The sequence below is a fragment of the Saimiri boliviensis genome, chromosome 7 (genome assembly GCF_048565385.1).
Source record: "Saimiri boliviensis isolate mSaiBol1 chromosome 7, mSaiBol1.pri, whole genome shotgun sequence".
Taxonomy (NCBI): domain Eukaryota; kingdom Metazoa; phylum Chordata; class Mammalia; order Primates; family Cebidae; genus Saimiri; species Saimiri boliviensis.
In genome coordinates, this window is record NC_133455.1 from 118,964,646 (window position 1) to 118,990,273 (window position 25,628).

Sequence of the window (25,628 nt, forward strand, 5' to 3'; positions counted from 1 at the left end):
ATTTAATCATGCTTAGAATTAGACCAGCATTTTAAAAGCATCTACATTTATATAACATCATTGTATGGTCCACATTCACGTCAAACTAAAATATGAATCTAGCATTTGAGTTTGTAATTTTTGAAATATTGATGAATTACATAGAAAAGCCCAAAATTCCATAATTTGCTATGTTTTTCAAAGAATTTATTTTCTTTTATTTGTGTTTTTTGTGGATGAAACAAGAAAGTAAGAATTCAGGAAAGTTTCATAATAATTGGTAGTGAATGTGCAGATAAGTAATTGAGTTTGGAAGAATTTGGTCTGTTTTAATTTTGTAAACATTTACTGTGTCCAAACTCTATGCTACGTACTATACTAACCAGTGGAGATAGAAAGATGATTTACACTTGGTATTTATCCTAATGATGTAGTGTAGACATCTACATTACAGATACATTCCTGGAAAAAAATTGGTAAATTGCTTGAGGTAACAGGCAGTAACTTAAAAAACAAACAAAACAAAGAGCTTTAGTTGGACTGGACACTGGAGTTACACATGATAATCTCATCTACTTTTCATGTCACCTTTGAGAATCATAAAGGAGGAAACTGACTCTTGGGACATTGAATCTCTGTCGCAAGTTAACCTGGTTAATAAAGAGCGGAGCCAGAATTTAGACCTAGAGTGTCTGAACCGTAGGAGCCAAACAGTCCTGTATTCCAGACAGTCTTTGGGTACAGATCACAGACCCTTTGGCCATGTGCTTAGCACCATTCAGCCCATTCTCAAAGGGCCATGGGAGCACTCCAAGTTGGGAATGTTTATTGGGTGATCTGTTTCTCTGTACCTCTCATCCTCAAGGCTAAGAGGGCTCACAGTTCCTTAAGCTTCACCAGCTGGCAGAGGCAATTGGAACAGAAGGTAGCACGTGGATTTATTCAGCTTTTTTCAAGTACCTTATTAAATATATATTGACAGGTCATTATTTGTCGCGGTTAAGTTGGTGTAAACTCTTGAGTTTTACATTAAATCTGTGAGGTCAATTTCCTCATCTGAGGGTTATAGATGAAATTATCAGTGTATTACCTTTCAGGAGTAAGTTGCCAAATAGTCTTAAGATGATTTTATTATTCCAGTTCTTAACTGCTGTGCTAGGAATAGCTGCTGGTGCTTGATACACGTTGAATGACTGGATGCAAAGGATTTAAAAACAAGTGTCTGAGAGGGTGAGGCGCGGAGTAGTTAGGATGCCCTATTTTACCTCTCTTTAAAGGTCATCTTCGGGTGTCAAGACGCGGTGAGGGAGGAGACACCCCGCACCCCGCTCCAACAAAGGGTCAGCCGCGCGGGCTCCTCGGAACGCTCCAGACCACAACCCGGGCGCCCCGCTCACCCTGGCTTTCCTCGGCTCTGCAACGCGGCCCTGCGCGCTCGCGTCCGGGCGGATTGGAGCCGCGGAAAGGGCGCCGGGCGCCTTTAAATGCTAATGAGAGCCGAGGGCCCGACGGCCGAGCCAAGTTTCCCCACCCTCCCCCCTCGCCCGCCCTTCCCTCCCGGGCCCGTGCGCCGCCTAGAAAAACTTGTGCGGGGCCATTTTTGGGGCAGTAAGATCGAGCGAGGAGCCCAAGAGCGAGCGCGCAGCCCGAAGCTCGAGCCGCCTCCGCCGCGAGACCCCACCTCGGCCGCCGCCGCCTGCGCCGCGAGATCCGCCCCGGCCTCCCCGAGAGCGAGCCCCGGCCGCCGCGACCACCAGCCGCGCTAACCGCCGACCAACCGCCACCGAGGCGCCGGAGGAGAGCGGAGGAGGAGGCATGAGCGAGGCGGGCGAGGCCACCACCACCACCACCACCACCCTCCCGCAGGCTCCGGCGGAGGCGGCCGCCGCGGCTCCCCAGGACCCCGCGCCCAAGAGCCCGGCGGGCAGCGGTGCGCCCCAGGCCGCGGCCACGGCGCCGGCCGCCCTCGTCGCAGGAAACCCCGGTGGGGACGCGGCCCCCGCAGCCCCGGGCACCGCGGCCGCCGCCTCTTTAGCCACCGCCGCCGGCAGCGAAGACGCGGAGAAAAAAGTTCTCGGTGAGTCAGGCCGGCGAGGGCAGGGGCCGCGGTAGCACGTGTGGGCAGCTAGCGCTGCACGGGGTTCCCTGGGGTCTCCGGGTCCCCAGCGCCGGCCGCCGCTGGCCGCCTCCCTTGCCGGCGCTCCCAGGTGAGCGCGCAGCGCCCTGCGCTCCTCACCGCCCTGTGCGCCTCCCTTCTGGTCCTGGGCCAGAAAGTTTGGGTCTTAACTTGTGTCACCCAGATGGGCACTGTCGCGGATTCCCGTGGTGGAAAATGCCTGCGTTTGGAGAGGAAAAGACAGGCGGTCTGGGAGGGGGACCTTGGGTCGGGATGGATGTGGATGTAGGGGAGGGACCGACACGTGGGCCTGGCACTTTGGGGTCCTTGTTTGGGATCTGGGAAAGGCGAGCATTTCCGTTGGGGAAGAAGAAGGCGCTAGAAGGAGACGGGGAGGGAAAGATGGAAAGGCTTCTTGCCAGGAAGGGTCAGGTGTCTGTCTCTGACGCCCTTCCCACATGGGCTAGGGAAAGACGCCATGCTCCTGTCGGCAACAAGCCAGCAAAGAGGTGTTGCAATCGTCTCCGGGAAACATGGGTCTTAATCCCACGTCCTCCTCCCCCTCTCTGTGCCCATGCTGCAAACAGCCATTCAGTGTCCACCAATGGCTACATGCTTCCCTCTTCCCGGACTGTGGGAACGCACGTGGTGTAGCAGCTGAAAAAACTTCGTCGGAAGTAGGGGTATGACGTTAGTTCAAAACATTGTTACCTTGGCACTTGTAACCTAGGAAGGGAAACAGGAAGATGAAATGTTCAGATTTGGGGGGCAGTGGATGCAAAGGGTTTCTGTGGTGGTTGTTGGTTTAGTCACATAACTTAAGGGTTCTCTTCTTAAGTAACGCCCTGTGTGAGTTCTTAAACAGGCTTGCACAGCAGGCGGGTGGTGAATAAGCTCCCTAAAGGGTGTGTGCCCACATCTTTCACTCTTTTAAACAGATGGTGTAGGGTGCTTCGGAGACATTTCACTATTTGGGGTGGGGCATGTTTGTCTGATCTCTCTGAGCCCTACTTCCCCTTTGGGAAGAAAGTTGAGGGAACAATGTGAGAAAAGTGTAACACCTTTCAACATTTCCCACCTCGAGAGAACTTTTTTTTTTTTTTTCTTTTTCCAGGGCTTTTACTAAGTTCCTGCCAAACAACATACTAACTGTAACCAGTGTAGGTTAAGAAACAAAAGAGACCTTGTTTTGCTGGACTAAAAGTTGCTTAAATCAAGTCTGTAGTATGTTGTGAAGTTGTTTCTAGCAAATATTTCTTGGAACACTTTCTGCCAGATGTCTGAAAGAGACAACTTTGTGTTCTCCAAAGCAGTGTTAAGATAACATTCCTAATGATGCCTTAGTTTTGTATAAAGGAGCTTTTGCGTTTTTTTTTTTTTACTTAATCCTGTACTCTTCTGAGATGGGGAAAGCAGATATTATCTTTGAAGATGAAGGAAACAGATAAATTAAGGTTAATTTCCTCAACCAACTGCCTCTGCAGGTCCCTGGTGATGAGTCTGATGACTTTTATCTTTCCACTCTTAACTGTGATCTCTTTACAAATGAAGGACGCAGCCCTTTCTACATGACACCTAAACACTTTGTGTCTAGTGTCACCTTCTTTCCTTTGCCAAGCAAACACATGGATGCCTAAAATGTGCTACGCACAGTGCTGACTAAAATGGTTATGTTCTAATATTTGCAAATAGGCCTTAACTTCAGTTTATAGGCACATAGGCCAGGAAAAATAGTTTTCATGAGTGAAAGAAAATTTTCCTTCTAATAAATAGAGAAATCTATGATCTTCCTCTGTCCCCACCTTTCCCTTTAGTGTATGTGAAGTGGGTTTATGGTTTAAAGCAAGAAGTGGGAATGAATTTGATAGTATGAAGTTCTTGGAAGTATTTGTGGAATTATGAAATTTTTAAAAACTGCCTTGGAGAGTAAAAATAACCTTCACCCTGGATTGAGGTTAGATCTGTATCATCTTTTTCCTTTATTATTAGTATTGCCTTTTTAATCAAGATTATACCTTCAGCAGTGTTAGACATTAAAAACAGTTCCAGTCTTTATATTTTCCCAAGTAGTTAATTTTTTGGGCAAATGAAAAGAGGCACAAAAAGCATATTATTTGGAATAATGCCTGACTTAAATGCATATAATGTATCAAAAACGGACCTCTTCTGCTAAAACATCAACTGTTTTTACTTCCTTTGCCTTGCTGCTCCAATTAGAATGGTCTGAAACTAAAGATTGCCTGGGTTTGATCTCTCCTTTGGAGAGATGAGAGATCTTTGGAATTAAAGCTGGAGAATGCCTAGTCAGTGTAGGCTGCATAGCTTTGGAGACATAAAGATATGTTGTTTTTTTTTTTTTTCTTTCCCCCCACAAAGACAGCTAAAATATTTCCCCAGTCTAGCAAAATTAAGAACTAACCCTCCCTACAACAGAGCAAATCCTAATTACTATTTTAGTTTTGAATTTACAAGTGAAACCTTATTGTTTATCCTTGGAAATTATAAACTTTGCATTTTATGGAGAGACAGCATGGATTAATGTTAATTTCATTCTCTACTGAGCCTTTTTTCTTTACTTTCTTTTTTTTAAAGGTAATCTGTTGTCAGGTTTCCCATTTCATTGCGTCTCAATAATTGCTTTTTGCACTTCCTGAATTTAAACGGGCATTTCCTAGAAGTACTGAATTTTTCATTCACAATTGATTCCAAAGATAATATTTAAAATAGTTGAGATAAATATAATCTTACAAAATACAAGTTACATGAGGTTTTATTTTGTTTAGATTCCTTCTCTTAATTCTGCTAAAATCTGGCATTGTAGAGAAGTGGTCCTGTTCATGAAGTAGAGACAGTGATCACGGTAAAGAGGGGGATTTTATGGAAAATGCTTAAGTTTTATTCGCACAACTATAGAGAGCAAGATAAACAAAGAAGCCCAATTCATCATGTGGTTTGAAAAGACCTGTTAGATCATGTCTCAGAGTGGTAAGTACAGAACTGGATCGAGACAGCAACAGTTCTATTATTATTCTTTCCTCCTCTAATGGGCTCCCATTGGGCAACTGGACAGGTTGCTTTATGTCTTTGTAGATTGCCTATTAACAAGGAAGCCATCATCTCATTAAAGTTTGCCTAATATTTCCAAGTATGAAAGTGATGTGTTAAGGTCTTTCACCTGTCTATACTCTTTTATTGTGACCCCTCTTTTGAACTTATAAAATGCGTCTAGGTTAAAACTTGGAACGTTCATCTTGAACATTTTTTTCTTCCGTGTTTCTCAATTTTAATGATTACAGATTTGTATAGACTTAGAATCACTTCTTATCTTATGACTTTCCTGAAAAGTTGAATAAGGAAGAAAGGTTTTGTCTTCTGAAAAGTATTTCCTTATGAGATCTTGGCTTGCTCCATTTTCTTTTTCTCATATATTTTGGAATTAAGCTTTTAATGGTTTCTTCAGGTATGTTTAGGCTTTGTATAATGTTATCAAGATCTTAGTGATATGAGCTTTATCTCTTTGTAGGTCAGATACTAATTTACCTGCTTAATCCTATTTTAGCCACCAAAGTCCTTGGCACTGTCAAATGGTTCAACGTCAGAAATGGATATGGATTTATAAATCGGTATGTGTGTGCGTGTATCTGCATGTTTTAAATTTATACTTATGTTGTGGCACCAGCAATTATAAAATACTTCATTAATGGCTTATATAAATTTTTTAGGGTTCTAAGCACTTTAAATATTCTCATTTCTAAGCTGCTGGTTGTTAAATATTAAAATACATTTCCAGGACACTCATAAATAACTTATTTCATAAAATCTGGTCGTTGAAGAAGAAAAGGAGGGAGATAAAATCAGAAATGGGAAGGGCCTTAGGATAAATGAGACCATATCCATAATTTCACAGATGGAGAAATGGAATCTTAGACTGGTTAAGCAGCTTTCCTAAGGTCACTCAACTAGTGAGTAGTTGAGCTGGATGTTTAACCCAGTTCTGGTCCAGTCCTATGTAGAAGCTGTAAACTGTGATAACTTTTAACCATACAGGAATGAGAACATAACTACAGGCTGTTGAGAGTATGATGAGGTTTTTACGTGATATCGGCATTTTCTTTGCTTTCCCACCCTGTCTTAAAAAAAATTCCTCCAATTTCTTGTCTCCTTTGGTGGGGAGAGGGTAGGGGACTGTTTTAAGTTTCAGTGTAAGGAGAGCCTAGTTCACAGCTGTGCCCTGTCCTTTTAACTGTCTTACTTTGCTTTTGCTGGGAGGAAAATCTAGGGCTCTGATTACACGCCATGTGATTCAGAAAGCGACAGAGGAAGGGGTTTGTTTCTGTATGTTGAGTCTGTGAGCTTGGATCTAAGTACTGTGGCAATGCGGAGGAGGAAGGTAGATAGCTTGTGGAGTCAGCAGTGTTTAACAAGGATTGATTTTAGGTGTCCAAATTGAGTGTAGAAAATAAGTGAAAATGTATGTTGTGTTTTGAGGACTTGGGATTTAAATTCATAACACATAAGTTCTTTTAAGTTTTTCCACATACCTGCTACCTTTAATTGTAAGCTTTTTTGTCTTTCAACAGAAATGATACCAAAGAAGATGTATTTGTACATCAGGTAAGAGGGATTAAAAATACTACATTTGCAATGTGAGGCGGGGTGTGTCATTTTCTGTCAGCCTTTCCTAGTAAGTCCTGTGGATTATTATTTTAGTCTAAACTCTTCCTGTGACTTATTTTGCAACAAGAGCAGAATTTCACATTTTAAGATTGGCAAGTAAGTTCTTCTGCCCCATCATGTTAACTGTTTTCAGATAGTTTTATTTTTTGCAGTTGTATAAAGTAATAGTTGGTTAGACCACTTTTTAAATTTTAAAGCCTTTGAGTCATTAGCCCAAAAAAAGTTTGTTTCCATGAACATCCTGTTCTGATGGGGTTTCTCCTTAGTGTTTGCCTAGAGCCCATCTGGCTTCTGCCTGGGTAGGTATTGGTTAAACCTCCTCTGTCAGAGCAGCTCTCAATTAAAGTAAATAGCACACAGAAGCAGATAGTAAGATGAGAAAACTTCCAGTTCCCACAGTAGCCCTCACTCTTGTTAAATGAGGCATGGTGGGACATATCCAGGTCAAAAGATGCAAATTCCCTTAGATTTGCAGGAATTAGAGGAAGTGGGTGAGATACGGAGCTTCTCTGCTACAGGTACCTCAGTCTTTCTTTGCTTTATTAGCCTAGGATGTTATTTATTCTGTTATTAATATGTCCTAGGCTTCCTTTATAAAATAGGTTAAGAGACAGAATACTAACCTTAGTGTTCTTTTTGTTTATTTAGTTTTCAGGGAATTGTCTGAAGTATGTGTTCCTAGAGTATAACAATAAGGGAGATAGAGCAGCAGGTACTAATGCCTGCCCATTCAGTGGCAGTGCAGAAATCCGGAATGCATCTGGTTTTCTGTGTTTTTGTTTTCTTCTGTTTAGGCGTGTGTGTGTATTGGGGTGGGAGTTGGAGATGGTGGTATCTAAAAAGAGACTCCCTAGTTGTGGTTTCTATTGTTTGTATTTCTACTTGACTGTATATATCTCAGTTGTACCTAGATAATTTGAGTAGATTTATTTTGCTCAGATACTGTGACTTTCAGGGTCATAACAGTGTTGTTTAGAATACTTGGAGGTTTGAGGTTTATAGACCTTTTGGGGTAAGAATTCCGAAGACTTGCTAGGTAAAGGTCCTCAGAAGTTGCTGTACTAGTGGCTGGCTTTATTAGCCTGTGAGTATCTGACCCGATTCCAGCCCCCGTGAGGTTGTGTGGTGAGTCACTTCAATGTGTTGAGGCTTGCCAGTTTAACAGGAAAAAGGGAGCGAGCCGGCAGGGAGGGGCTGTTTTTGGAATGGCTGGATGTTCATGCTGTGTGCGTGTATATCCGGTCCTGAACTGCCTTTTTTCCTCTATGGGTGAGGTCTCTGCTCTATTGGCTATTTCTTTTCCCTCCTACTCAGAGTTAGGGGATGGGCTGGATTACACATACTTAATCGCTTTATAAAATGAGGTTGACCTAGTTCCATAGAAACTCAAGCCCCTTTAACTGTTTAGAGATACCAGCCAAAGAAATGGAAATGCGTTGCAGGAATTATTCTCTGCCTTCATTAATTGAAAAAGAGAGAGCAGCACCTATTCATAAGCAGATATTTACGTGTAGATGTTTAATAAAGAATAGCATCTTCACTAACCTTTTAATGTATTGTCAGGGAACATAGGATTCATTGACATGAATTGTGTGATGGGGAAATGTTGAATAAATATCATATAGGTAGAGTACAGGGATATGAATTCCCTCTCCTCCCATCATCGCTGGGGATGTTAGGTTTGTGACTTTAGATAAATCACTTTAACTGTTAGTCTTTCGTTAACTCATCCACAAAATGGGAGGGGAGGGGAGAAAGCCAGAATATTACCAATATGTTCTGATTTTTGAGGTAATTTTGTTTACTCTGTTGGAAATATTTATCCCCTTGGCATTTTAAATTTTTTTGTTCTTTATCACTGCCTCCTTTTCCCCTCAACCCTAGCTTGACTTGCATTTTTAAAAATCCCTATTGAAGTTAGTAGCTTCTGTTGTCTACAGGAAACTCTGTACCTAAAATATGTGTTTGTGTGTATATGTAAGATCACACAGAAGCATTTTTCGCCCTTGCTGATGGAGCTACCACTTCATCTTCTGAGATTCAGAGGATCTTAGAAACCTAACGGTTTGAGGTAACTAATACATCTGATATGATCAGGTGATCAGGCTGTAACAGTACCGTGTAGTCACTGCACACACTGCAATTATAGAAAAAACATGTTCTGTTTAATCCACCATCAAGATGAACAGCACAAATCAAAAAATAATGTGCAATATAGTTTTATAGTGGTTTTTCTTTTGTTTTTTGGAGATCCAGATTAGCGAGAGAATGTTGGAAAAATAATAGTTGGTCAACAGTTTCTTCAAATTCACTCTAGTGTACTTGAAAGCAATGAGATCTATCGTCAATATTGAAATACAGTTTGAATAAAGTTTTCTGTTCTCTTGACAGACGGCCATCAAGAAGAATAACCCACGGAAATATCTGCGCAGTGTAGGAGATGGAGAAACTGTAGAGTTTGATGTGGTTGAAGGAGAGAAGGTGAGATGAAATTGTGGTTGGGTATCAAAGTCCTGGCACATAGTTTTGTTGCACAATAAATTGAATTGTCTCTCAGCCCCTTATGAATTGACATGAGTTTGACTTTGGAATTTTTGTACAATAGCAGGAAGTGAATTTTAAGCAGTTGTTGTTTTTTTTTTTTTTTTTTTTTTTTGAGATGGAGTGTCCCTCTGTTGCCCAGGCTAGAGTGCACTGGTGCAGTCTTGGCTCACTGCAACTTCTGCCGTCCAGGTTCAAGTGATTCCTCTGTCTGGGCCTCCCAAGTAGCTGGGATTACTGGCACCCACCACCATGCCCAGCTAATTTTTGTACTTTTAACAGAGACAGGGTTTTATCATGTTCGCCAAGCTCCTGACCTTATGTGATTCCCTCCCCCACCTCGGCCTCCCAAAGTACTGGGATTACATGCATGAGCCACCGCGCCTGGCCAGCAGAAATGTTTTTGACATTGTCATTATAAACATTCTGCAATAAAGATACTTTAATTTCCTATTTAATAAATGAACAACTCTGATTATGGAAAGAAAAGCTGGTTTCTCAATTAAAAAATAACTTTTATTTATTTATTTTTTTATTTTTTTATTTTTTTTTTGAGATGGAGTTTCGCTCTTGTTACCCAGGCTGGAGTGCAATGGCGCGATCTCGGCTCACCGCAACCTCCACCTCCTGGGTTCAGGCAATTCTCCTGCCTCAGCCTCCTGAGTAGCTGGGATTACAGGCACGCGCCACCATGCCCAGCTAATTTTTTGTATTTATAGTAGAGACGGGGTTTCACCATGTTGACCAGGATGGTCTCGATCTCTCGACCTCGTGATCCACCCGCCTCAGCCTCCCAAAATGCTGGGATTACAAGGTTGAGCCACCGCACCTGGCCAATAACTTTTATTTTTGTGCCAAACGTATATGTTTTGAAGTGGAGATTGAACTTTAACTATCTTATGTATTAACAATATATTAAAACTGCTTTTTGGCCAGGCGTGGTGGCTCATGTCTGTAATCCCAGCACTTTGGGAGGCCAAGGCGGGCAGTTCACCTGAGGTCAGGAGTTTGAGACCAGCTTTGCCAACATGGTGAAACCCATCTCTGCTAAAAATACAAAAATCTCTGAGTGTGGTGGCACAGATTTGTAATCCTGGCTACTCAGGAGGCTGAGGCAGGAGAAGCGCTTGAACCTCAGAGGCAGAGTTTGCGGTGAGCCGAGACACACTGCATTCCGGCCTGAGCAACAGAGCAAGATTCTGTCTCAAAAGAAAAAAAAGAAAAGAAAAATGCTTTGGGGCAAAAGATTTTTAATTTGTCAAAGTAAAGTTTTCAGGCTGACTTGTAAGCACTTCTGCATACAAATAATACATAGTAAAGAATATTTTAATCTTAATAAAAGGAGATTGAAATTGAATATAATCATTTTGTTTTCTGCTTGGCTTGGATTTTGGGAAGCTGCAGATACCCTGATAGACCATAAAACAGCTTTGTTCAGGTAACTTGACTCCAAGAAATTGAGGGATTATCCTGAAGACTATGTACAGAAGTTTTTAATATTGTTATATATTCCATATTAGTAATATCCTTTATAAGTTTTGTGTTTAGTCAATAGTCTGTTATAGATATTAGTAAAACAATATTGACTAAGGTTAAAAGCACGCTAAAACTGCATATAGCACACACCTACCATGGCAGCTCAGTTATAAACTAACTGAATGAATGACTGGTTAACTCCCTGGATGTGCTCTTCCCACATACACATACACCATTCCACAGTTGATAGTGGCTCTCAAACATTCTGTTTTAAAAGAAAAACACTTTATTTTATTTGATACAGAAATTTAAGTGATTATCTTTACTAGTGTGATCCTCAAGGTATCTTGTAATTCTCCGAGATTTTCAAATCACTCACCAGCATATGCCGGTCTATGATGATCTTTGATATCCCATCCAGTTGTTTAAAACTTGTTTTGGGTTGATTTTTCTTCTGTATGTTTTCAGAACTCAAGGTTTTACAAATGGGATGTAGGGTGTGAAATATACTCTCTGAAATCTTTGTCTAAATTTTTTTTATATTTTTGAAGCATTATTTTATCCATTTGTCCATATGAGAGTAAGAATTCCAAATCTGTTTCAAGGATAATAGGAAAGTCTAAAGAAAAGACCCTTTCTTCTTGTTGCTGCCAAAATGGGAGAAGTTTCACTCAGTACCTTTGTGCTGGACAGAGAACCATGTGAGCCCATGAATAGGGATTCTCCTCTTGGTTCCTCCTAGAGTAGTAACATAGGTTTCAACACATTCTGGGAAAATAACAGTATCTCAGTTCTTTCCTCTTAAGGAATATTCTTCCTGGTCTTAGCATTACCTCTACTTTGACAGTTGTATATTTGCTAATTTATGTTCTTTGAAGAGGTTACATGTTGCTTTTGAGATTGGCATGACTAGACAAGAAAGCAGAGCTCAAGTTGTGTGAACAAACAGGCGATGCACATTTAAATCAAGATGTGAAATGCCTTGCTCACTTTGTTGAAAACCTAGATCTGTTTTTAAGATCACAGTGGGAATTCTTAGTATGCTCTGTCAGTCTTATACTCTAGCCGTCCAAGGCTGGTTTTTGAGTAAGTTTATGTTCCTTTTAGTTTTAAGGCCATCTTTTTTTCTTCTCAGGGTGCAGAAGCAGCCAATGTGACTGGCCCAGATGGAGTTCCTGTGGAAGGGAGTCGTTACGCTGCTGATCGGCGCCGTTACAGACGTGGCTACTATGGAAGGCGCCGTGGCCCTCCCCGGAATGTACGTTGTCTCTGTTACTTGTCAGTGATTGAGAAATTCTTCACGCCAGGAATTAAGTGTATGTACTTGGAGCAGATAAATGCCTTGTCTTGTCCTGGAGACATGATTTAAGTGATTTTTGTTTTTTCTTTAGAGGAAATTTCTATCTTACTTAAAAAAAAATTTTTTTTTTTTTATTTCCATAGGTTTTTGGGAAACCAGTGGTGATTAGTTAAATGAATAAGTTCTTTAGTGGTGATTTCTGAAATTTTGGTGCACCCATCACTGGAGCAGTATACACTGTACTCTTAAGGGGAAATTTTAGTGCTCAGATTTTATCCATAGCTACTGGTCTCATTAAAAACTTGCCTTTCAAAAGTTGTATTAGTTAAGGATATATTTGTCTAGAAGTAACAGACATTTAATTATCTTGTAACAAGAACACTTAAGGGAGACGGTGCTGAGGTTTTAGCAAGGTTTCTCTGCATTTGGCGCTTTTTTCTAGCCAGAACCTAGTCAGATAACATTTCACTGGCAAAGGGGAATGCAATTTCCATCAGACTTAACTTTGTTCATTCCTTGATGCTGTCACTGTTGACCGCTAAGAAAATCAGCATTTGCTTGGTGAAAGAATGGGAAGTAACTTGTGAATAGGTAACAGAAGTGCTGGCCACAGAACTATTAACTAATTTGCCTTGTTTAAGAGGCTGTTTTATTTAGCATTGCATTTTCCCATTATTTCAAAGTAAAGAAGCAATAAGTGATGCTATGGATTTTTAGTTCTTTATGTTGGTCTCAATGCAGGGGGAAGAGTTTGTAAGCAAATCTGACTAGAGCTTTCTTGGGAGGCTCAGTTTATAGGAGTATTTTCAAGGCGCCCAAAATGGATCCAGTATATTTGTGGTCATGAAGAACTTACTAGATTTGAATCAGTTTTTGGTATTTCTAGAATTAGAACCAGGGATTGGTACGTTGAAGAAAATTCCAAATGCAATGCTTGTCAGCACAGGGTTGTGGCTACCAATCTCATCCAAAGAAAAACTCATCAGAATTAAATATCTGCAGATTGAAAATAACTTACCTTTATAAGGTAGATAGATTTACAGCTTTCCGTTTACTTAAATGCTTTTCCTCTTTATCTGTCATCCTTGCACACACTGCCCAAATTAATTCTGTCAGGTTCCTTAGGACTTCTCTCTTGTTTCCTTGTTTTTGTTTATCTTGTTTGACTTTTAATAAGCTATGAGGTGGGGTAGCTAGGAATGAGCTGCTGTAGCATTTCCTACATCATGTTCTCTTTCAAGTTCGTCAGAGTCACAGAGCTCTAACTGTAATTTTGACTCCGAGGTTAATTCATAAGTAAAAGAGGTAGAAAAACATTCAGTGAAAAATTTTTAAGACTTATCCCCTCCAAAAACTGAAAGTTCTAAAGTCATGCATATAAAAGATATTTAGAAACAAAGTTGTTAAAACTCTTAAGGTATACATAAATGAAGCTTTTTTGCTGTAATAACTGAGTCCCAACAACTTGTTGGAGTATCTCACCAAAGAGTATATTCAGCAGGCTGGTGCCGTTATTATGCTTTGTAAAACTCTTAAAGATTTGATTGTGTAAAACTCAAAAGAGGAAGATAAGCTTAAAAAGAAAAACAGTTTCTGTTGTCTCACACTTAATATTTTGGTAAGTCTTTTCTGTGCAAATAAGTGTTTACATAATTGTGAATCCCATCTAGGATAGAGGTTTTATGAAGAGTAGAATGGCTTGATTTTTTTTTAAAGTTAAGACTAGTTGAGGCTTTTTTGGAGGGGGAGTTTGGTTGTATATTTGGGCTTGTTCTGGAAGGGTCCAAAGCTTAAATACACTCTGGTAAAAAAAAGTAATGGGTCATTATTTTGCCTTTTTTATTTATTCATTTTTAAAAACTAGTTACTTTCCATTAAAGACATTTGCATATCCCCTTTAGGTAGTATATGATGGAATTTAAATACAGGAAAAATAGAAAATGAATCAATAATTTCCATTAGGGCTTATTACCATCAAAGTACAATTAAAATTTTACTTCTAAGCATACAAAGGGAGTCATGCCATAGGTCAGTGGTTCTCAAACTTTTTGGTTTTGGGATCTGTTTATATGCTTAACATGTTACTGAGAATCCTAGAGTTTTTGTTAATGTGTGCTTATATTAATATTAGAAAGTAAAATAAACTTAAAAAGAGTGGTATTGCTTTATACTTTTGCAGATCTCTGATGTACGGTTTAATAGAAGATAGCTGGATTCTCACATCTGTTTCTGCATTCAGTCTGCTGAGAGACCACATGTCATTGTAGCCTTTGGGAGGCCCCACCATATACTTCTGAGAGAATGCCTGGGAAAGGCAAATAGCATCTTAGTAATGTTATGGCAGTAGTTTGACCTCGCTGAACCCCCCTGGAAGTTTTCAGAGATCCCATCCACACTTTACCGACTGTTATAGGAAGTATACCACTTAGGTCAAATATGTTGGTAACATCATAAAATGTATTCCTTTTTGGCTCTTCCCTGACATTGCCTCAGTGGATGGCAAATGTTGGGAGACACGCATTTCATGGAGCTAAACATTATAAACCTTGCAGATACTCTTTGGGTGGTTGGTTAGCTGATACTAGTTCTAATTAGATTACTATTAAATTGGTTGTAGATTGATTGCTCTTGCTTTTCTGCTTCTTGGTATTTTATCTGCACAGATCCGCTCTAATCTTAATGTACTTTATCCCAGGCAATCCCATGATAACCTGGGTTAAATGCATTTTGTCTGTATAATGGAAGGGATTATTGCTTTGGGGAGATTTTCTTTTGGTGATAACTCATCCTAAACGGTGTTCTTTGGTTCTTTCCTTGCTAAAACTTCTTCTGAATCTCTGTTTCTTTGCTTCGCTAGTACGCTGGGGAGGAGGAGGAGGAAGGGAGCGGCGGCAGTGAAGGATTTGACCCCCCTGCCACTGATAGGCAGTTCTCGGGGCCCCGGAATCAGCTGCGCCGCCCCCAGTATCGCCCTCAGTACCGGCAGCGGCGGTTCCCGCCTTACCACGTGGGACAGACCTTTGACCGTCGCTCACGGGTCTTACCCCATCCCAACAGAATACAGGTAAAATTGCAACTGAGACTTCTCTTCAGCAATCCTCACCCTTCCATCCTTCTCTGCCTCCTCTTCCTCCTCCTCCTCCAACACCGGCTGCCAGAAACCTTGCTTATGGCTTCCTGATGCTACAAAAGCTGAGGCAAGGCCTTCAGTCTGCTTTTTCAAAGCAGCCATTCCGGTAACATTTCTAAAAGCAAAACCACGTGATCCATGCCTATACTAGGGAACCCTGGTGGCTAAAGTTTGTAATTGACAGAAGAATAAAAAAATTAAGGTAACAAGACGGGTGGCATGTGTAAGAGCTTTGACTTTGAAGTCTGGCTACATTTGAATCCTGTTTCTGCTACTTACTTGTGAGGTTTTGATTAAAGCAAGTTTTAGATTAAGTTCATCCACTAAATGTGGGCACTAAATGCCTGCACCATTGGGTTGTGATGATTAAATGTGAAGGATTTAGCAAAAGATGCCTGCAGCTTATAAATAACGTTTACTAAGTATTGGATTTAAATGAGATGGTGCTGATTTTTAAAGGCAGCCTACCAGAACGGAGGTGATTACTGATTCCCTTTTTGAACTGCAGAACATTAATACAGCTGTTGTGAGTTTGTTTTGTGATTAATAAACCTTACATCAACTTTATAGTTCCTGGGGAACTTGGCAAACTAGGGATAGGTCATCATTTTGTTATCACTGGCCACACATTTTGTCTCCTTAGTGTCCCTGGGGTTTCTTTTTGTCCCCTAGCTAGATGTTTTGACTGAACATTATGTTCAGTCTGTTCTCTGCTCCCCTTCTCCTGTCCCGTCATGCATGACTGTGTTCTTGCTTGTTTTTTTCCTTCCACTCTTCAACAGCTGCCCCTGACAAATGTGCTAAAAATAACAAGTAGCCTTACATATATGGAGAGATTGGGTACCTGAGACATAGTAGGTTGCTTTAGGGCAGCACTCTGGGCTTCTAGGAAACAAGGACAGGAAAAGTCAGTGAGATTGTAATACGCACTTATTTTTAGTGCCTTAATGGTGCCATCCTGAAATCCTCCTCCTTGGTGTTTGGCATATAACAACAAATAGCACGTTTGCTGAAAACATGATGATTCTTTTCCATGTCTTTTGAAATAAAATGTATTTCACCTCAGGAATGGAAGTTTCAGAGCAAAGTCATTCCTTAGTGCCCTGTGCAGAAGCTAGTTGAAAGCTACTTTGGAACATGTATCTGTATTCCCATCAGTTAGCTTCATTTAGTTGTTGACCGAATGGCTGACTTTCCTATCTAGTCCATGTCAAAAGTAAAAGTTGTCTTGATCCTTTAAGCAGCATTTTAAAAAATAATCTGTCTAACATATACTGTGTTTGGGTGTTCCCTGACTAAGTAGTCAGATTAAGCCAGTAAAAGCATCAAAAGAAAATTCCTAAGGTTCTCATCCATATAACTAAGCTACTTCAAGGTTGTCAGTGTGATGTCTTAAAATATGTATAAATGGATCTCTAGGATGGTAAAAATTATTGAGATCAAATAGAAAAGTCTTTGCCAACATTTTCTACTATTACAACACTAATAGAAAAAAAAAATAGTATTATATAGGCCAGTGATACTTGCCTTATGCACTAAGGACATAAGATAGCATGATGTATTATAGAAGCATGTATAATAGAAGCATGAATGACTTCTATTATTAAGGAAAATAGTTCTATGTATTTAAAACGTAAGTAGAGTCAATTCACTGAACTACTATGTACTTGTTGTCTTTGAGAAAATAATTATATGATGGAGGGAAAGGAGCAACATTGTGACATCTACCAAGTGACAGATGTTTAGAATCGGTTCTTACTTAGTTCTCTCTATAGCCTGAGGGGAGCAGTGATTTCCATATTTTCGGTTGTTGTCACAAATGAGGGATTTTAGTATTTTTAAAAATCAGCAACTTTTATTTTGCATGGCCAAGAAGTGAGTGGTAGAGCTTAATTTTAATTCATTTTGTTCATGTCATTTGTTATTCTAGCAAACTGTCATTCTTTATACATGTTAATTGCTGTTTCTGTCAGAAACTCACAGTTTCTGAGGAAAAAGTGACGAGCTTATATAGGAAACTAAAGAGAGGCTTATGTGTTGGGGATGATAGGATTGAAGGTGGGGAGGGTATGAGGTGAGATGAAGAGGAGATCCCTGGGGAGATCAGGCATGCTGGTCGACCAGTGTAAAGACGACCTGCTATAAATGTGATGAGACGCCAGTAAAGGGATCTCAACAAAAAAGACACATTTAAGAGATTACTGGACTGTTCTATTGGGACTAGACCACAGGAGGCAAGAGTAAAAGTAGGAAGAACAGCTGCTATAATCTTTTCAAAAGAGAGATGAACGTGGGTTGTATTAGAAACTGGCAGTGGAAGGTCTGATTAAATGGTTAGATTTGGAAAACGTTTTAAACATATGGAGTTGTTGGCATTTCATGAGGGGTTGAATGAGGAGTATGAGGTATGGCACTATACTGTTTGAGGAGTAAATAATAACTGTGGTTTTGATGAAGAAAGATTGGGTTTGGAGGGAAAGGTGAAAATTCTTTGGAGGTCTTTTTCTTATATTCACCTACAAGTGGAGGTGTTAAGCAGGTAGAAAAAATAAAGCAGAGTGAAGAGGTGGAAAGTGGCTGGAGCATGGAAGGTACAGTCTTAGTACAATGGTTGACCACTTTTTGGGGGGTTCATTAAGTTATATTTGAGAAGAGACATAAATGAAGCAAGAAATTATCCTTCAGGCCCCAGTAAAGGCATGAATGGGAATCTGAAGGGGAGAAATGGGACTGTAAATAATGATTTGGGGTTCTAAAATAGGGTATTTAAAGCCATAGGGGCAGGATGAGATTAACTATAAAATGAATGTAGGTGGAAATGGGATCCTAGGATCACGTTCTGGGACACAGCAATAATTGTAGCTTAGGAAGATAAGGATTGTCTAGCAGAGGACAATGAGAAGGAGCAGCCAAGGAGAATGTATTTCAAGAAGGAAACATGTTAAATGCTTGCTAATAAGTAGAAGAGATTAAGCTGAGAGCTGATTATTAGATTTGGTAACTTGGAAATCAGTGGTTTGGTGAAGACAAAAGTTTAATTAGAATGGACTTAAGAAACAGCAAAGGGTGGGAAGAGGAGACATATCCCCCATTGAGGTTTCTGTAGTGGTGGTCATGCTGTTTATTTTTTCTTTAGAATGAATGTCTGTAAAGAAACGCGGTAGTAGCTAAAAGAAGATATGGGATCAGAGCAAGATTTTTGCTTGATTTGATTTTCTTTTTACAATGTTGAGTTCCCCCAGTCTCTCCCTTACCCCTTATTTCACCAACTTCCAAAGCCATTTGATGGGGCAGATCAAGGTAGGCGTGTGTGTTTGCCATACACAGACATACATATATACACATACATGGCCACACATATGCAACGTATTATGTGTTTGTGTGTTCCATAGTTCTGTCTACTGAAAGGTCCTGGAAGCAGTGATACCTTAGTAACAGCAGTGAACATACTTGTCGCCAATTTTTTGTTTTTAAATAACATTCTCCAACAAAAAGAATTCCCTTTGGAGAAATGGATGATTTCAGAGCTGAGACAGAGAAAGTACAATATGAACCTGGAACAGCTTATTGTGCCAGAAAGTGAAGAAGTACTCAAAGAATGTTGGAAACACGTCAAAAGGATATGAGGCAGCTTGAAGGGCTTCCCACTGGCCAGTAATGATAGTAACAGATTAGAACTCATTGAATAAAATAGAAAACCATGAGTCCATACAAATATAAATAAACCTATGCTGAAAAATTTGATAAGGAATAGCATATTTACACACTTTGTAAGTACTTCCTCGCAAAGTACTCATTACTTACAAAGAAGGAAAGAGTGAACTTACAGTGGAGGACCCTGGTGGCAAATACCAACTTAACTACTTACCAAAGTGAACATTGTCAGTAATGGCACAAGTTGAAACTATATGCCACCTGACAGGATACAGTGAGGAGAATGTAGTGTCACTTTTGTGACTTACTCCAGGTATACAAAAACAAAATCTAGTCATTTGTGAACCCCAGATAACCCAAGTTGAGGGATATTTTACAAAATAACGGTTAACTGATTTGTAATCTTTTAAAAAAGTATTAAGGTCACGAAAATGAACGCAGTGGCTCATCCCTGTAATCCCAGCACTTTGGGAGGCTGAGGCGGGCAGATCACGAGGTCAAGAGATCAAGACCATCGTGGCCAACTCCGTCTGCACTAAAAATGAAACCCCGTCTCCACTAAAAATATGAAAAGTTAGCCAGGCATGGTGGCAGGAGAGTCACTTGAACTGGGGAGGCGGAGGTTGCAGTGAGCCAGGAGCACTCCACAGCACTCCATCCTGGCGACAGAGCAAGACTTTGTTCCAAATAAACTAAAATTAAATAATTGTTTCAAACAAAAAATATGACTGACTTCAGTGCGTAATTCTAAATGATGCTTTTGCTGTTACGGGCATGATTGGTACAAATGGTGAAGCTTGAATGGGATCTGAGAATTACATGTAACTTTTCTGTAAGTTTGTGCTTATTTCAAATTTTTTAAAAATGGAAAAGGATGGCTGCTATTTCACTGGCTGTATATGCTTGGATGGAAATGATAGAAAAGGTAAAACTATATAGTGAAGGGATAGCGTTAACATGCTGTATCTGGTTGATGAGAATAGAGAGGCTGTTGGTTTCAGATATCAGCTGGACCACTTATCCAGGGTAATGGGAAAGAAGTAGGTTCTCATGTAAACACAGGAAGGTTGGTAGATTTGGTAGTGAGAATGTGGAAATTGTCTTCCGATTGTGTCTCTTTTCTTAATGAAATATGAAGGATGGTATTTGGCTCTTAGGAGGAGGAAGGGATGTCTTGAGAAAAGGAAAGAACGTTGAGATACGGCAGTATGGGAAAGAATTGCAGACACTGTTGGTGAGTTTTTTTGGTGGTTGTTTTTAGTTCTTTCTTTCCCCCAGAAGTTGTACAATAAGTTAATTTTATTCCACTGGCTTAAAGTAAGTTTGTTGTAAAGAAAAATAAAAAAGCATTTTATTTAAAGAGTTGAATGAAACGTATCCGATTTCAAAATCTTAAATTGATAGGCTAAAATACAGTTAGGTGCTCTGGGACTAAGCAAATGATTATTCTAGTCAGATGAGCTGTGTCTTCCTTCTCAGTCATTCACAGTGATTTACTCATAAATAGTTTGTGTTACTATTTTTTACTTCTAAAAAAAGTTCTGAACACAGGCTGTATGCTCTGTATCTTATCCCCTGTGCCGTGACACTCACTGTCGGCTCTCGTTGCCTCTCCAGGCTGGTGAGATTGGAGAGATGAAGGATGGCGTCCCAGAGGGAGCACAACTTCAGGGACCGGTTCATCGAAATCCAACTTACCGCCCAAGGTACCGTAGGTATGTTGCATTTTCTGCTAATGGCCAGTTCAAGAACTTTTTTGTGCGCAGTGGTAGAAGGAGGACGGTGTTTTGTGGGTTTATTATATAATTTGAAGATGTGGCTGCTTTGACTACGTGCCAGAGTTTTCAAGTGCTGGTATGACATTTCCCCCCTACTTAATACTGTATTTTTTAGTTATCTCTGCACCAAAGCATCATTTTGTATTCTGGAACTATAATATGATGTAAATTAATAGTTCAATTTTTGTGAATATAAGTCAGATAAACTATTGGGGGGCAGTTCTGTGGTAATGCTGCAAAGGAAGAATTGAGCGTCAGAGGGGATTTGGGATACTGAATATTTTAGTCACTGAGGCAGTCCAGTAGAGTCCAGGGTATGATCACATTGCCTGAATTTAACTTCCTACTCTACAATTCATTAGATGTATGTTCTTGGACTGCATTCCAGCCTGTGTAATAGAGTGAGGCCCTGTCTCAAAAATAAGAGAGAAACTCTGTAGTTGAGGATTAAAGGTACTAATGCAGCTAAGATAATTACTGTGGTGCTTGATAAAGTAAGGCCCCAATATGCATGAGATATTATACCACCATTGAGGTTACTATTAGTGAATGCTAGGTTATTGTATTTGTGCTTTATTCCTTTTGAAGACTGAATGAGGCTAGACTCCCTCCCTAAGATCCTTTTGAAGCTTTTTATACTATAAGCCTGCCCATTCTTTTATCTTAACCTTTGTGGTAAGTGGAAAAACTACAGCTTCCTTCCTGAATGGTGTTTATGCTACCTTGAAATTTGTCAATAGGGGTTTACTGAAAGGAGAAAAAGTATATTATATTGGGAAAGGATTCTGCCAAGTCTGTATCCTTTTTCTTCACAAGGTTCCCTCCAGTTTTAGACATAATCACTAATGAGTCAGTACTAAGGCCTTTCAAAAGAAAAGAGACTGCATAGAAATGTCTCACAGGAACAGAAAGGATACTGTAGCATGTGTGAAGCTCAGCTTTGTCGGTCCCTGGCTAAGTGATCTTGAAAAGTCATATGTGACCTTTTTTGACCTATAAAAGCAGCACTTTTATATAGCTCAACCATATACTTTATCATCTAAACCTCTTGGTTTTCTCATTATAAATCTCTTCCACTGAATTGCCATTGAAATTAAATATTTAATTTGAAAACCAACTTGCACAAGCTCTGGCACATAATAATAATGTTTCTTCTCATGTTTAATTCCCTGGTCTCTATTAAATTTTGTTCACGGAAGGCAGACACCAGACCACTTTTCTTTTCTAATTTTCCTATTAGTGCTTATCAAAGGACCTGATAGGAACAGAGTATGTGTTGGGTGTATATGTGTTCCCTACAAATACGTATTCAAATGAAAGGAGAAAATGATGGAAAAATAATATTTTTTTTCATGAAACCTCTGTTCCATTTGCTGCATTGGCCTGTGTATAGTCTAGCAATAAGTACTGATCACTTGATCGGAACTTTTTTTTTTTCTTTTTTGGATGGAGTCTCAGTCTGTCGCCCAGGCTAGAGTGCAGTGCTGCAGTCTTGGCTTGCTGCAGCCTCTGCCTCGGATGCGAGCGATTCTCATGCCTCAGCCTCCCACATAGCTGCATTACAGGCATGTGCCACCATGCCTGGCTAATTTTTGTATTTTTAATAGAGACGGGGTGTTACCATGTTGGCCAGGCTGGTCTCGAGCTCTTGACCTCAAGTGATTTGCCTGCCTTGGCCTCTCAAAGTCCTGGGATTACAGGTGTGAGTCACCATGCCTAGCCCTCATCACTTGACTTTTTAATTTTTAAAATTAAATAAAATATTATTTTCTGGAGAAGCCCTGGCCTGTTCACACTTGTTCTGTGTTCCCTACAGCAGGGGGCCTCCTCGCCCACGACCTGCCCCAGCAGTTGGAGAGGCTGAAGATAAAGAGAATCAGCAAGCCTCCAGTGGTCCAAACCAGCCGTCTGTTCGCCGTGGATACCGGCGTCCCTACAATTACCGGCGTCGCCCACGTCCTCCTAACGCTCCTTCACAAGATGGCAAAGAGGTAAATCCAGCCAGTCAGGGCAGATGTTGCCAGATCATTTTGAATCATGTCAAACTTTAGCTTTCTAAGAGTGGTTTTATCACGTGATAACCCGACACTTAACAAATATAAAAACATTTTGCTCAGTCTCCATATATATAGGGTATGCCTTGCACATAACACAAACCAAATATTTGATTCCAGTTAAAATTCTCCAAACGAATGACCCATACTAATGGGAATTTAGAGCTTTAGGGCTATTCAAATAACAGAGGCATTTATAGAGAGGAAGCTCTCTGTAAGCATGAGCTGAAAGCACTTAACACAGACTTTATGGAGAGTAGTGGTATTTACTTGCTGTTTGTAAGCTGTTCTTCTGTGGTACTAATTTGTTCTGTTTTGTGTGGGGTTTTGGTTTCATTTTGTTTTGGCAAAGATGCCAGGGACTGAATGTGGGACTAATTTGTGACTCATACAAAAGAATCGTTAAATTTTTGCATGGTGATTTTTCTTCACAGGCCGGAAAATTCAGACTTTTAAGAACTTTTAGTCTTGAACTTTCCACTGTTACCTGACTTATTTCTGATTTATGGCTTTGTTTTGCGTTTTAGGCCAAGGCAGGTGAGGCACCAACTGAGAACCCTGCTCCAGCCACCGAGCAGAGCAGTGCTGAGTAACACCAGGCTCCCCAGGCACCTTCACCATCGGCAGGGTAAGAGCTGGGGCAGCCCAGTCTTGAGTTGGTATTTCCTTTTTAGTATCACCGGTTTCTCAACAAGAGTACAAATTAGTCTAAGCTACTTGTGCAATTCATCTTTGGCAACCCCTTGTCTCTACTGGGATTCTGTGGAAAAAGTGATTTGGTGGTTCGATATTTCTGGGATTGACCTCATTTTGATAAGCTTTGGTGAGGGTATAAACATTCAGACAGAGGTGATGATAACTCAACTTCTTTTTTCTACAAAGGCAGTTTTTAACCACTAGTACCACTTAGGAAAACAGATGCAAAAAGTCCCTGACAAAGGCCTGCTTTTAGTAATCAGAAACCATTTCAGAACCTTTTAGTAATCAGAAAGAGTAGAATAAACTAAAGGGGTTTTTCTTTTCCTTTTTCTTCGATAATCTGTTTTGCAGCAGTGCAGCATAGTGTGTAAGAGCCAAGGTTTTCTGTCCGCCGCAGGCTCTCCTGCACCTCTCATTTGCTCGTTGATCTAGAGCAGTTTATCCTGTTCTATCCTACTGATCTCGAACTTCTGACCTGTGGAAAAAGTGATTTGGTCACTAGCAGATGTTTTGGTCACTTTGATCACTGCTTGCCTTGGCCTCCCAAAGTCCTGGGGTTACAGGTGTGAGCCACCATGCCCAGTGGTGTCTCAGTCCTGTCTGCTGCTGGTAAAAATGAGGATACTAATTATACTTACTAGGGTTATTGCAAAGATTATTAAGTGAAATAACGGTTAGGAGGTGTTTACAGTAGGGTAAGGTAAAGAATAGCCTCTTGAAAAAGGATAGCTTGTTATTGTCTTTGTCATTTTCTACTTTTTTCTGTCTTTTAAATATCTTGGAAATTTTATTTATATAGATAGAAATATAGCTAGAAAAATCAACTCAACTATAAATTCTGGGTTTTTTTTTTTTTTAATGTATAACCTTTTAAACTGAGACTTTAATTCTCTTGATACTTCTTAGTTTTGCTCTTTCTATGAGCTTTTAGTTAATAGACAGGTTATAAATTCAGTATCAATGCTATTTTTCAAAAATTGTTAAAAGTTCATAAATGAAGTTTTGGGATTCTTATAAGTTCTTGTGTCTTGATGTCATCTGCTTTTATATCCAATGATTTAGGATTTTAGTGAGCCTTTTATTTGCTGTGAGGGCAATACTCTGTTTCATCTTGGGTAGCATGGACAGTTTGTCACAGAAATAAGTTCCCTATTCAGACTTGAAATCAACTGATTTAGAGTAACGTATTAATCATATAAGAATGGCCATAACTTTTTATGGAGTAACAGTACTTCCAGGTATTTTTTCTAAGGAAATAGTTTAAATATTGGGAAAAAATATTTCTACAATTTACAGTGTGACATTTGGGAAGTAGCTGATTAACTGTGATATATCCATATTAAGAGATAGGGTGCAGCCACTAAAATGATTTTGAGTATTGTTCATTAGTAATGGTAATTTTCTTTTATACAATTTTATAAATTTTTGCTGTTATGTACTGACTTTTCTGGTTTATAAAAATACTTTATTAAAAAGTAAGTGTTTCCATTTAATTAACAGATATCTTATAGATCTTTATAAGATGTGATTATTTAGAGAATTTTCTAATTATATGAAAAGCTGGTAATTTTTGTCTTTTTATTCTTTAACTCTTGGTTACTTTGTCACTCTTTCTAAGTTTGATTTTAATTTTTTCCAGGTGACCTAAAGAATTAATGACGAATCAGAAATAAAGGAAAAAGCAGGCCACAACCTTACCAACACCAAAGAAACATCTAAGCAATAAAGTGGAAGACTAACCAAGATTTGGACATTGCAATGTTTACTGTTATTCTTTAAGAAACAACTGCAAAAAGAAAATGTCAACAGATTTTTCCAGCAAGCTGAGAACCTGGGAATTCCTGCACAGAAGACAAGAGAGCAACCTCCCCAGTTTCAGCAACCACTAGGTTTATATTTTTTTCCCTGGTTTTTACTGTTTTGGTAATATAAATTGAAACAAGAAATATTAATACCACATGGGGAGAACCCCAACCAAAGAAATCTGAAATACATAGTAAATGCTTTTTTTTCGTTTTTGTTCATTTTGGATGCTGGTGCTAAACCTCCAAGTGTCATGATTTAAAAAGAAATTTTATGTCCTCCTTATTTATTTCTAGGATGAGAGAAGGATAATATTTTTGCTTTCTTATGTGACTCTCTTTGAAAACGTGCAGTAAGAAATTCCTCAAAAATAAAATTTTTACCCTTCAAAGGACAAAATGTTTAACAGGAATATGTTTTT

General features: G+C 39.7%; 1 protein-coding gene across 3 annotated transcripts; it reads left to right on the forward strand.

Annotated features, from left to right (window-relative positions):
* The first annotated feature begins 1,530 nt into the window (after positions 1 to 1,530).
* Positions 1,531 to 25,606, forward strand: YBX3 (Y-box binding protein 3). 3 transcript variants are annotated; one of them, XM_010345144.3, is made up of 10 exons: positions 1,531 to 2,056; positions 5,655 to 5,718; positions 6,676 to 6,709; positions 9,164 to 9,253; positions 11,925 to 12,047; positions 14,947 to 15,153; positions 20,491 to 20,579; positions 22,468 to 22,642; positions 23,233 to 23,333; positions 25,044 to 25,606. In XM_010345144.3, exons 1-9 carry the CDS (start codon positions 1,795 to 1,797, stop codon positions 23,296 to 23,298), a joined length of 1,110 nt encoding a protein of 369 aa, XP_010343446.3. In that variant the 5' UTR covers positions 1,531 to 1,794; the 3' UTR covers positions 23,299 to 23,333; positions 25,044 to 25,606. The 3 variants fall into 3 exon arrangements, with proteins under 3 accessions (XP_010343446.3, XP_039317573.2, XP_039317574.2); XM_039461639.2 differs by having other exon boundaries at positions 1,533 to 2,056; positions 20,491 to 20,588; XM_039461640.2 differs by lacking the exon at positions 14,947 to 15,153 and having other exon boundaries at positions 1,536 to 2,056; positions 20,491 to 20,588.
* The last annotated feature ends 22 nt before the right edge of the window (positions 25,607 to 25,628 follow it).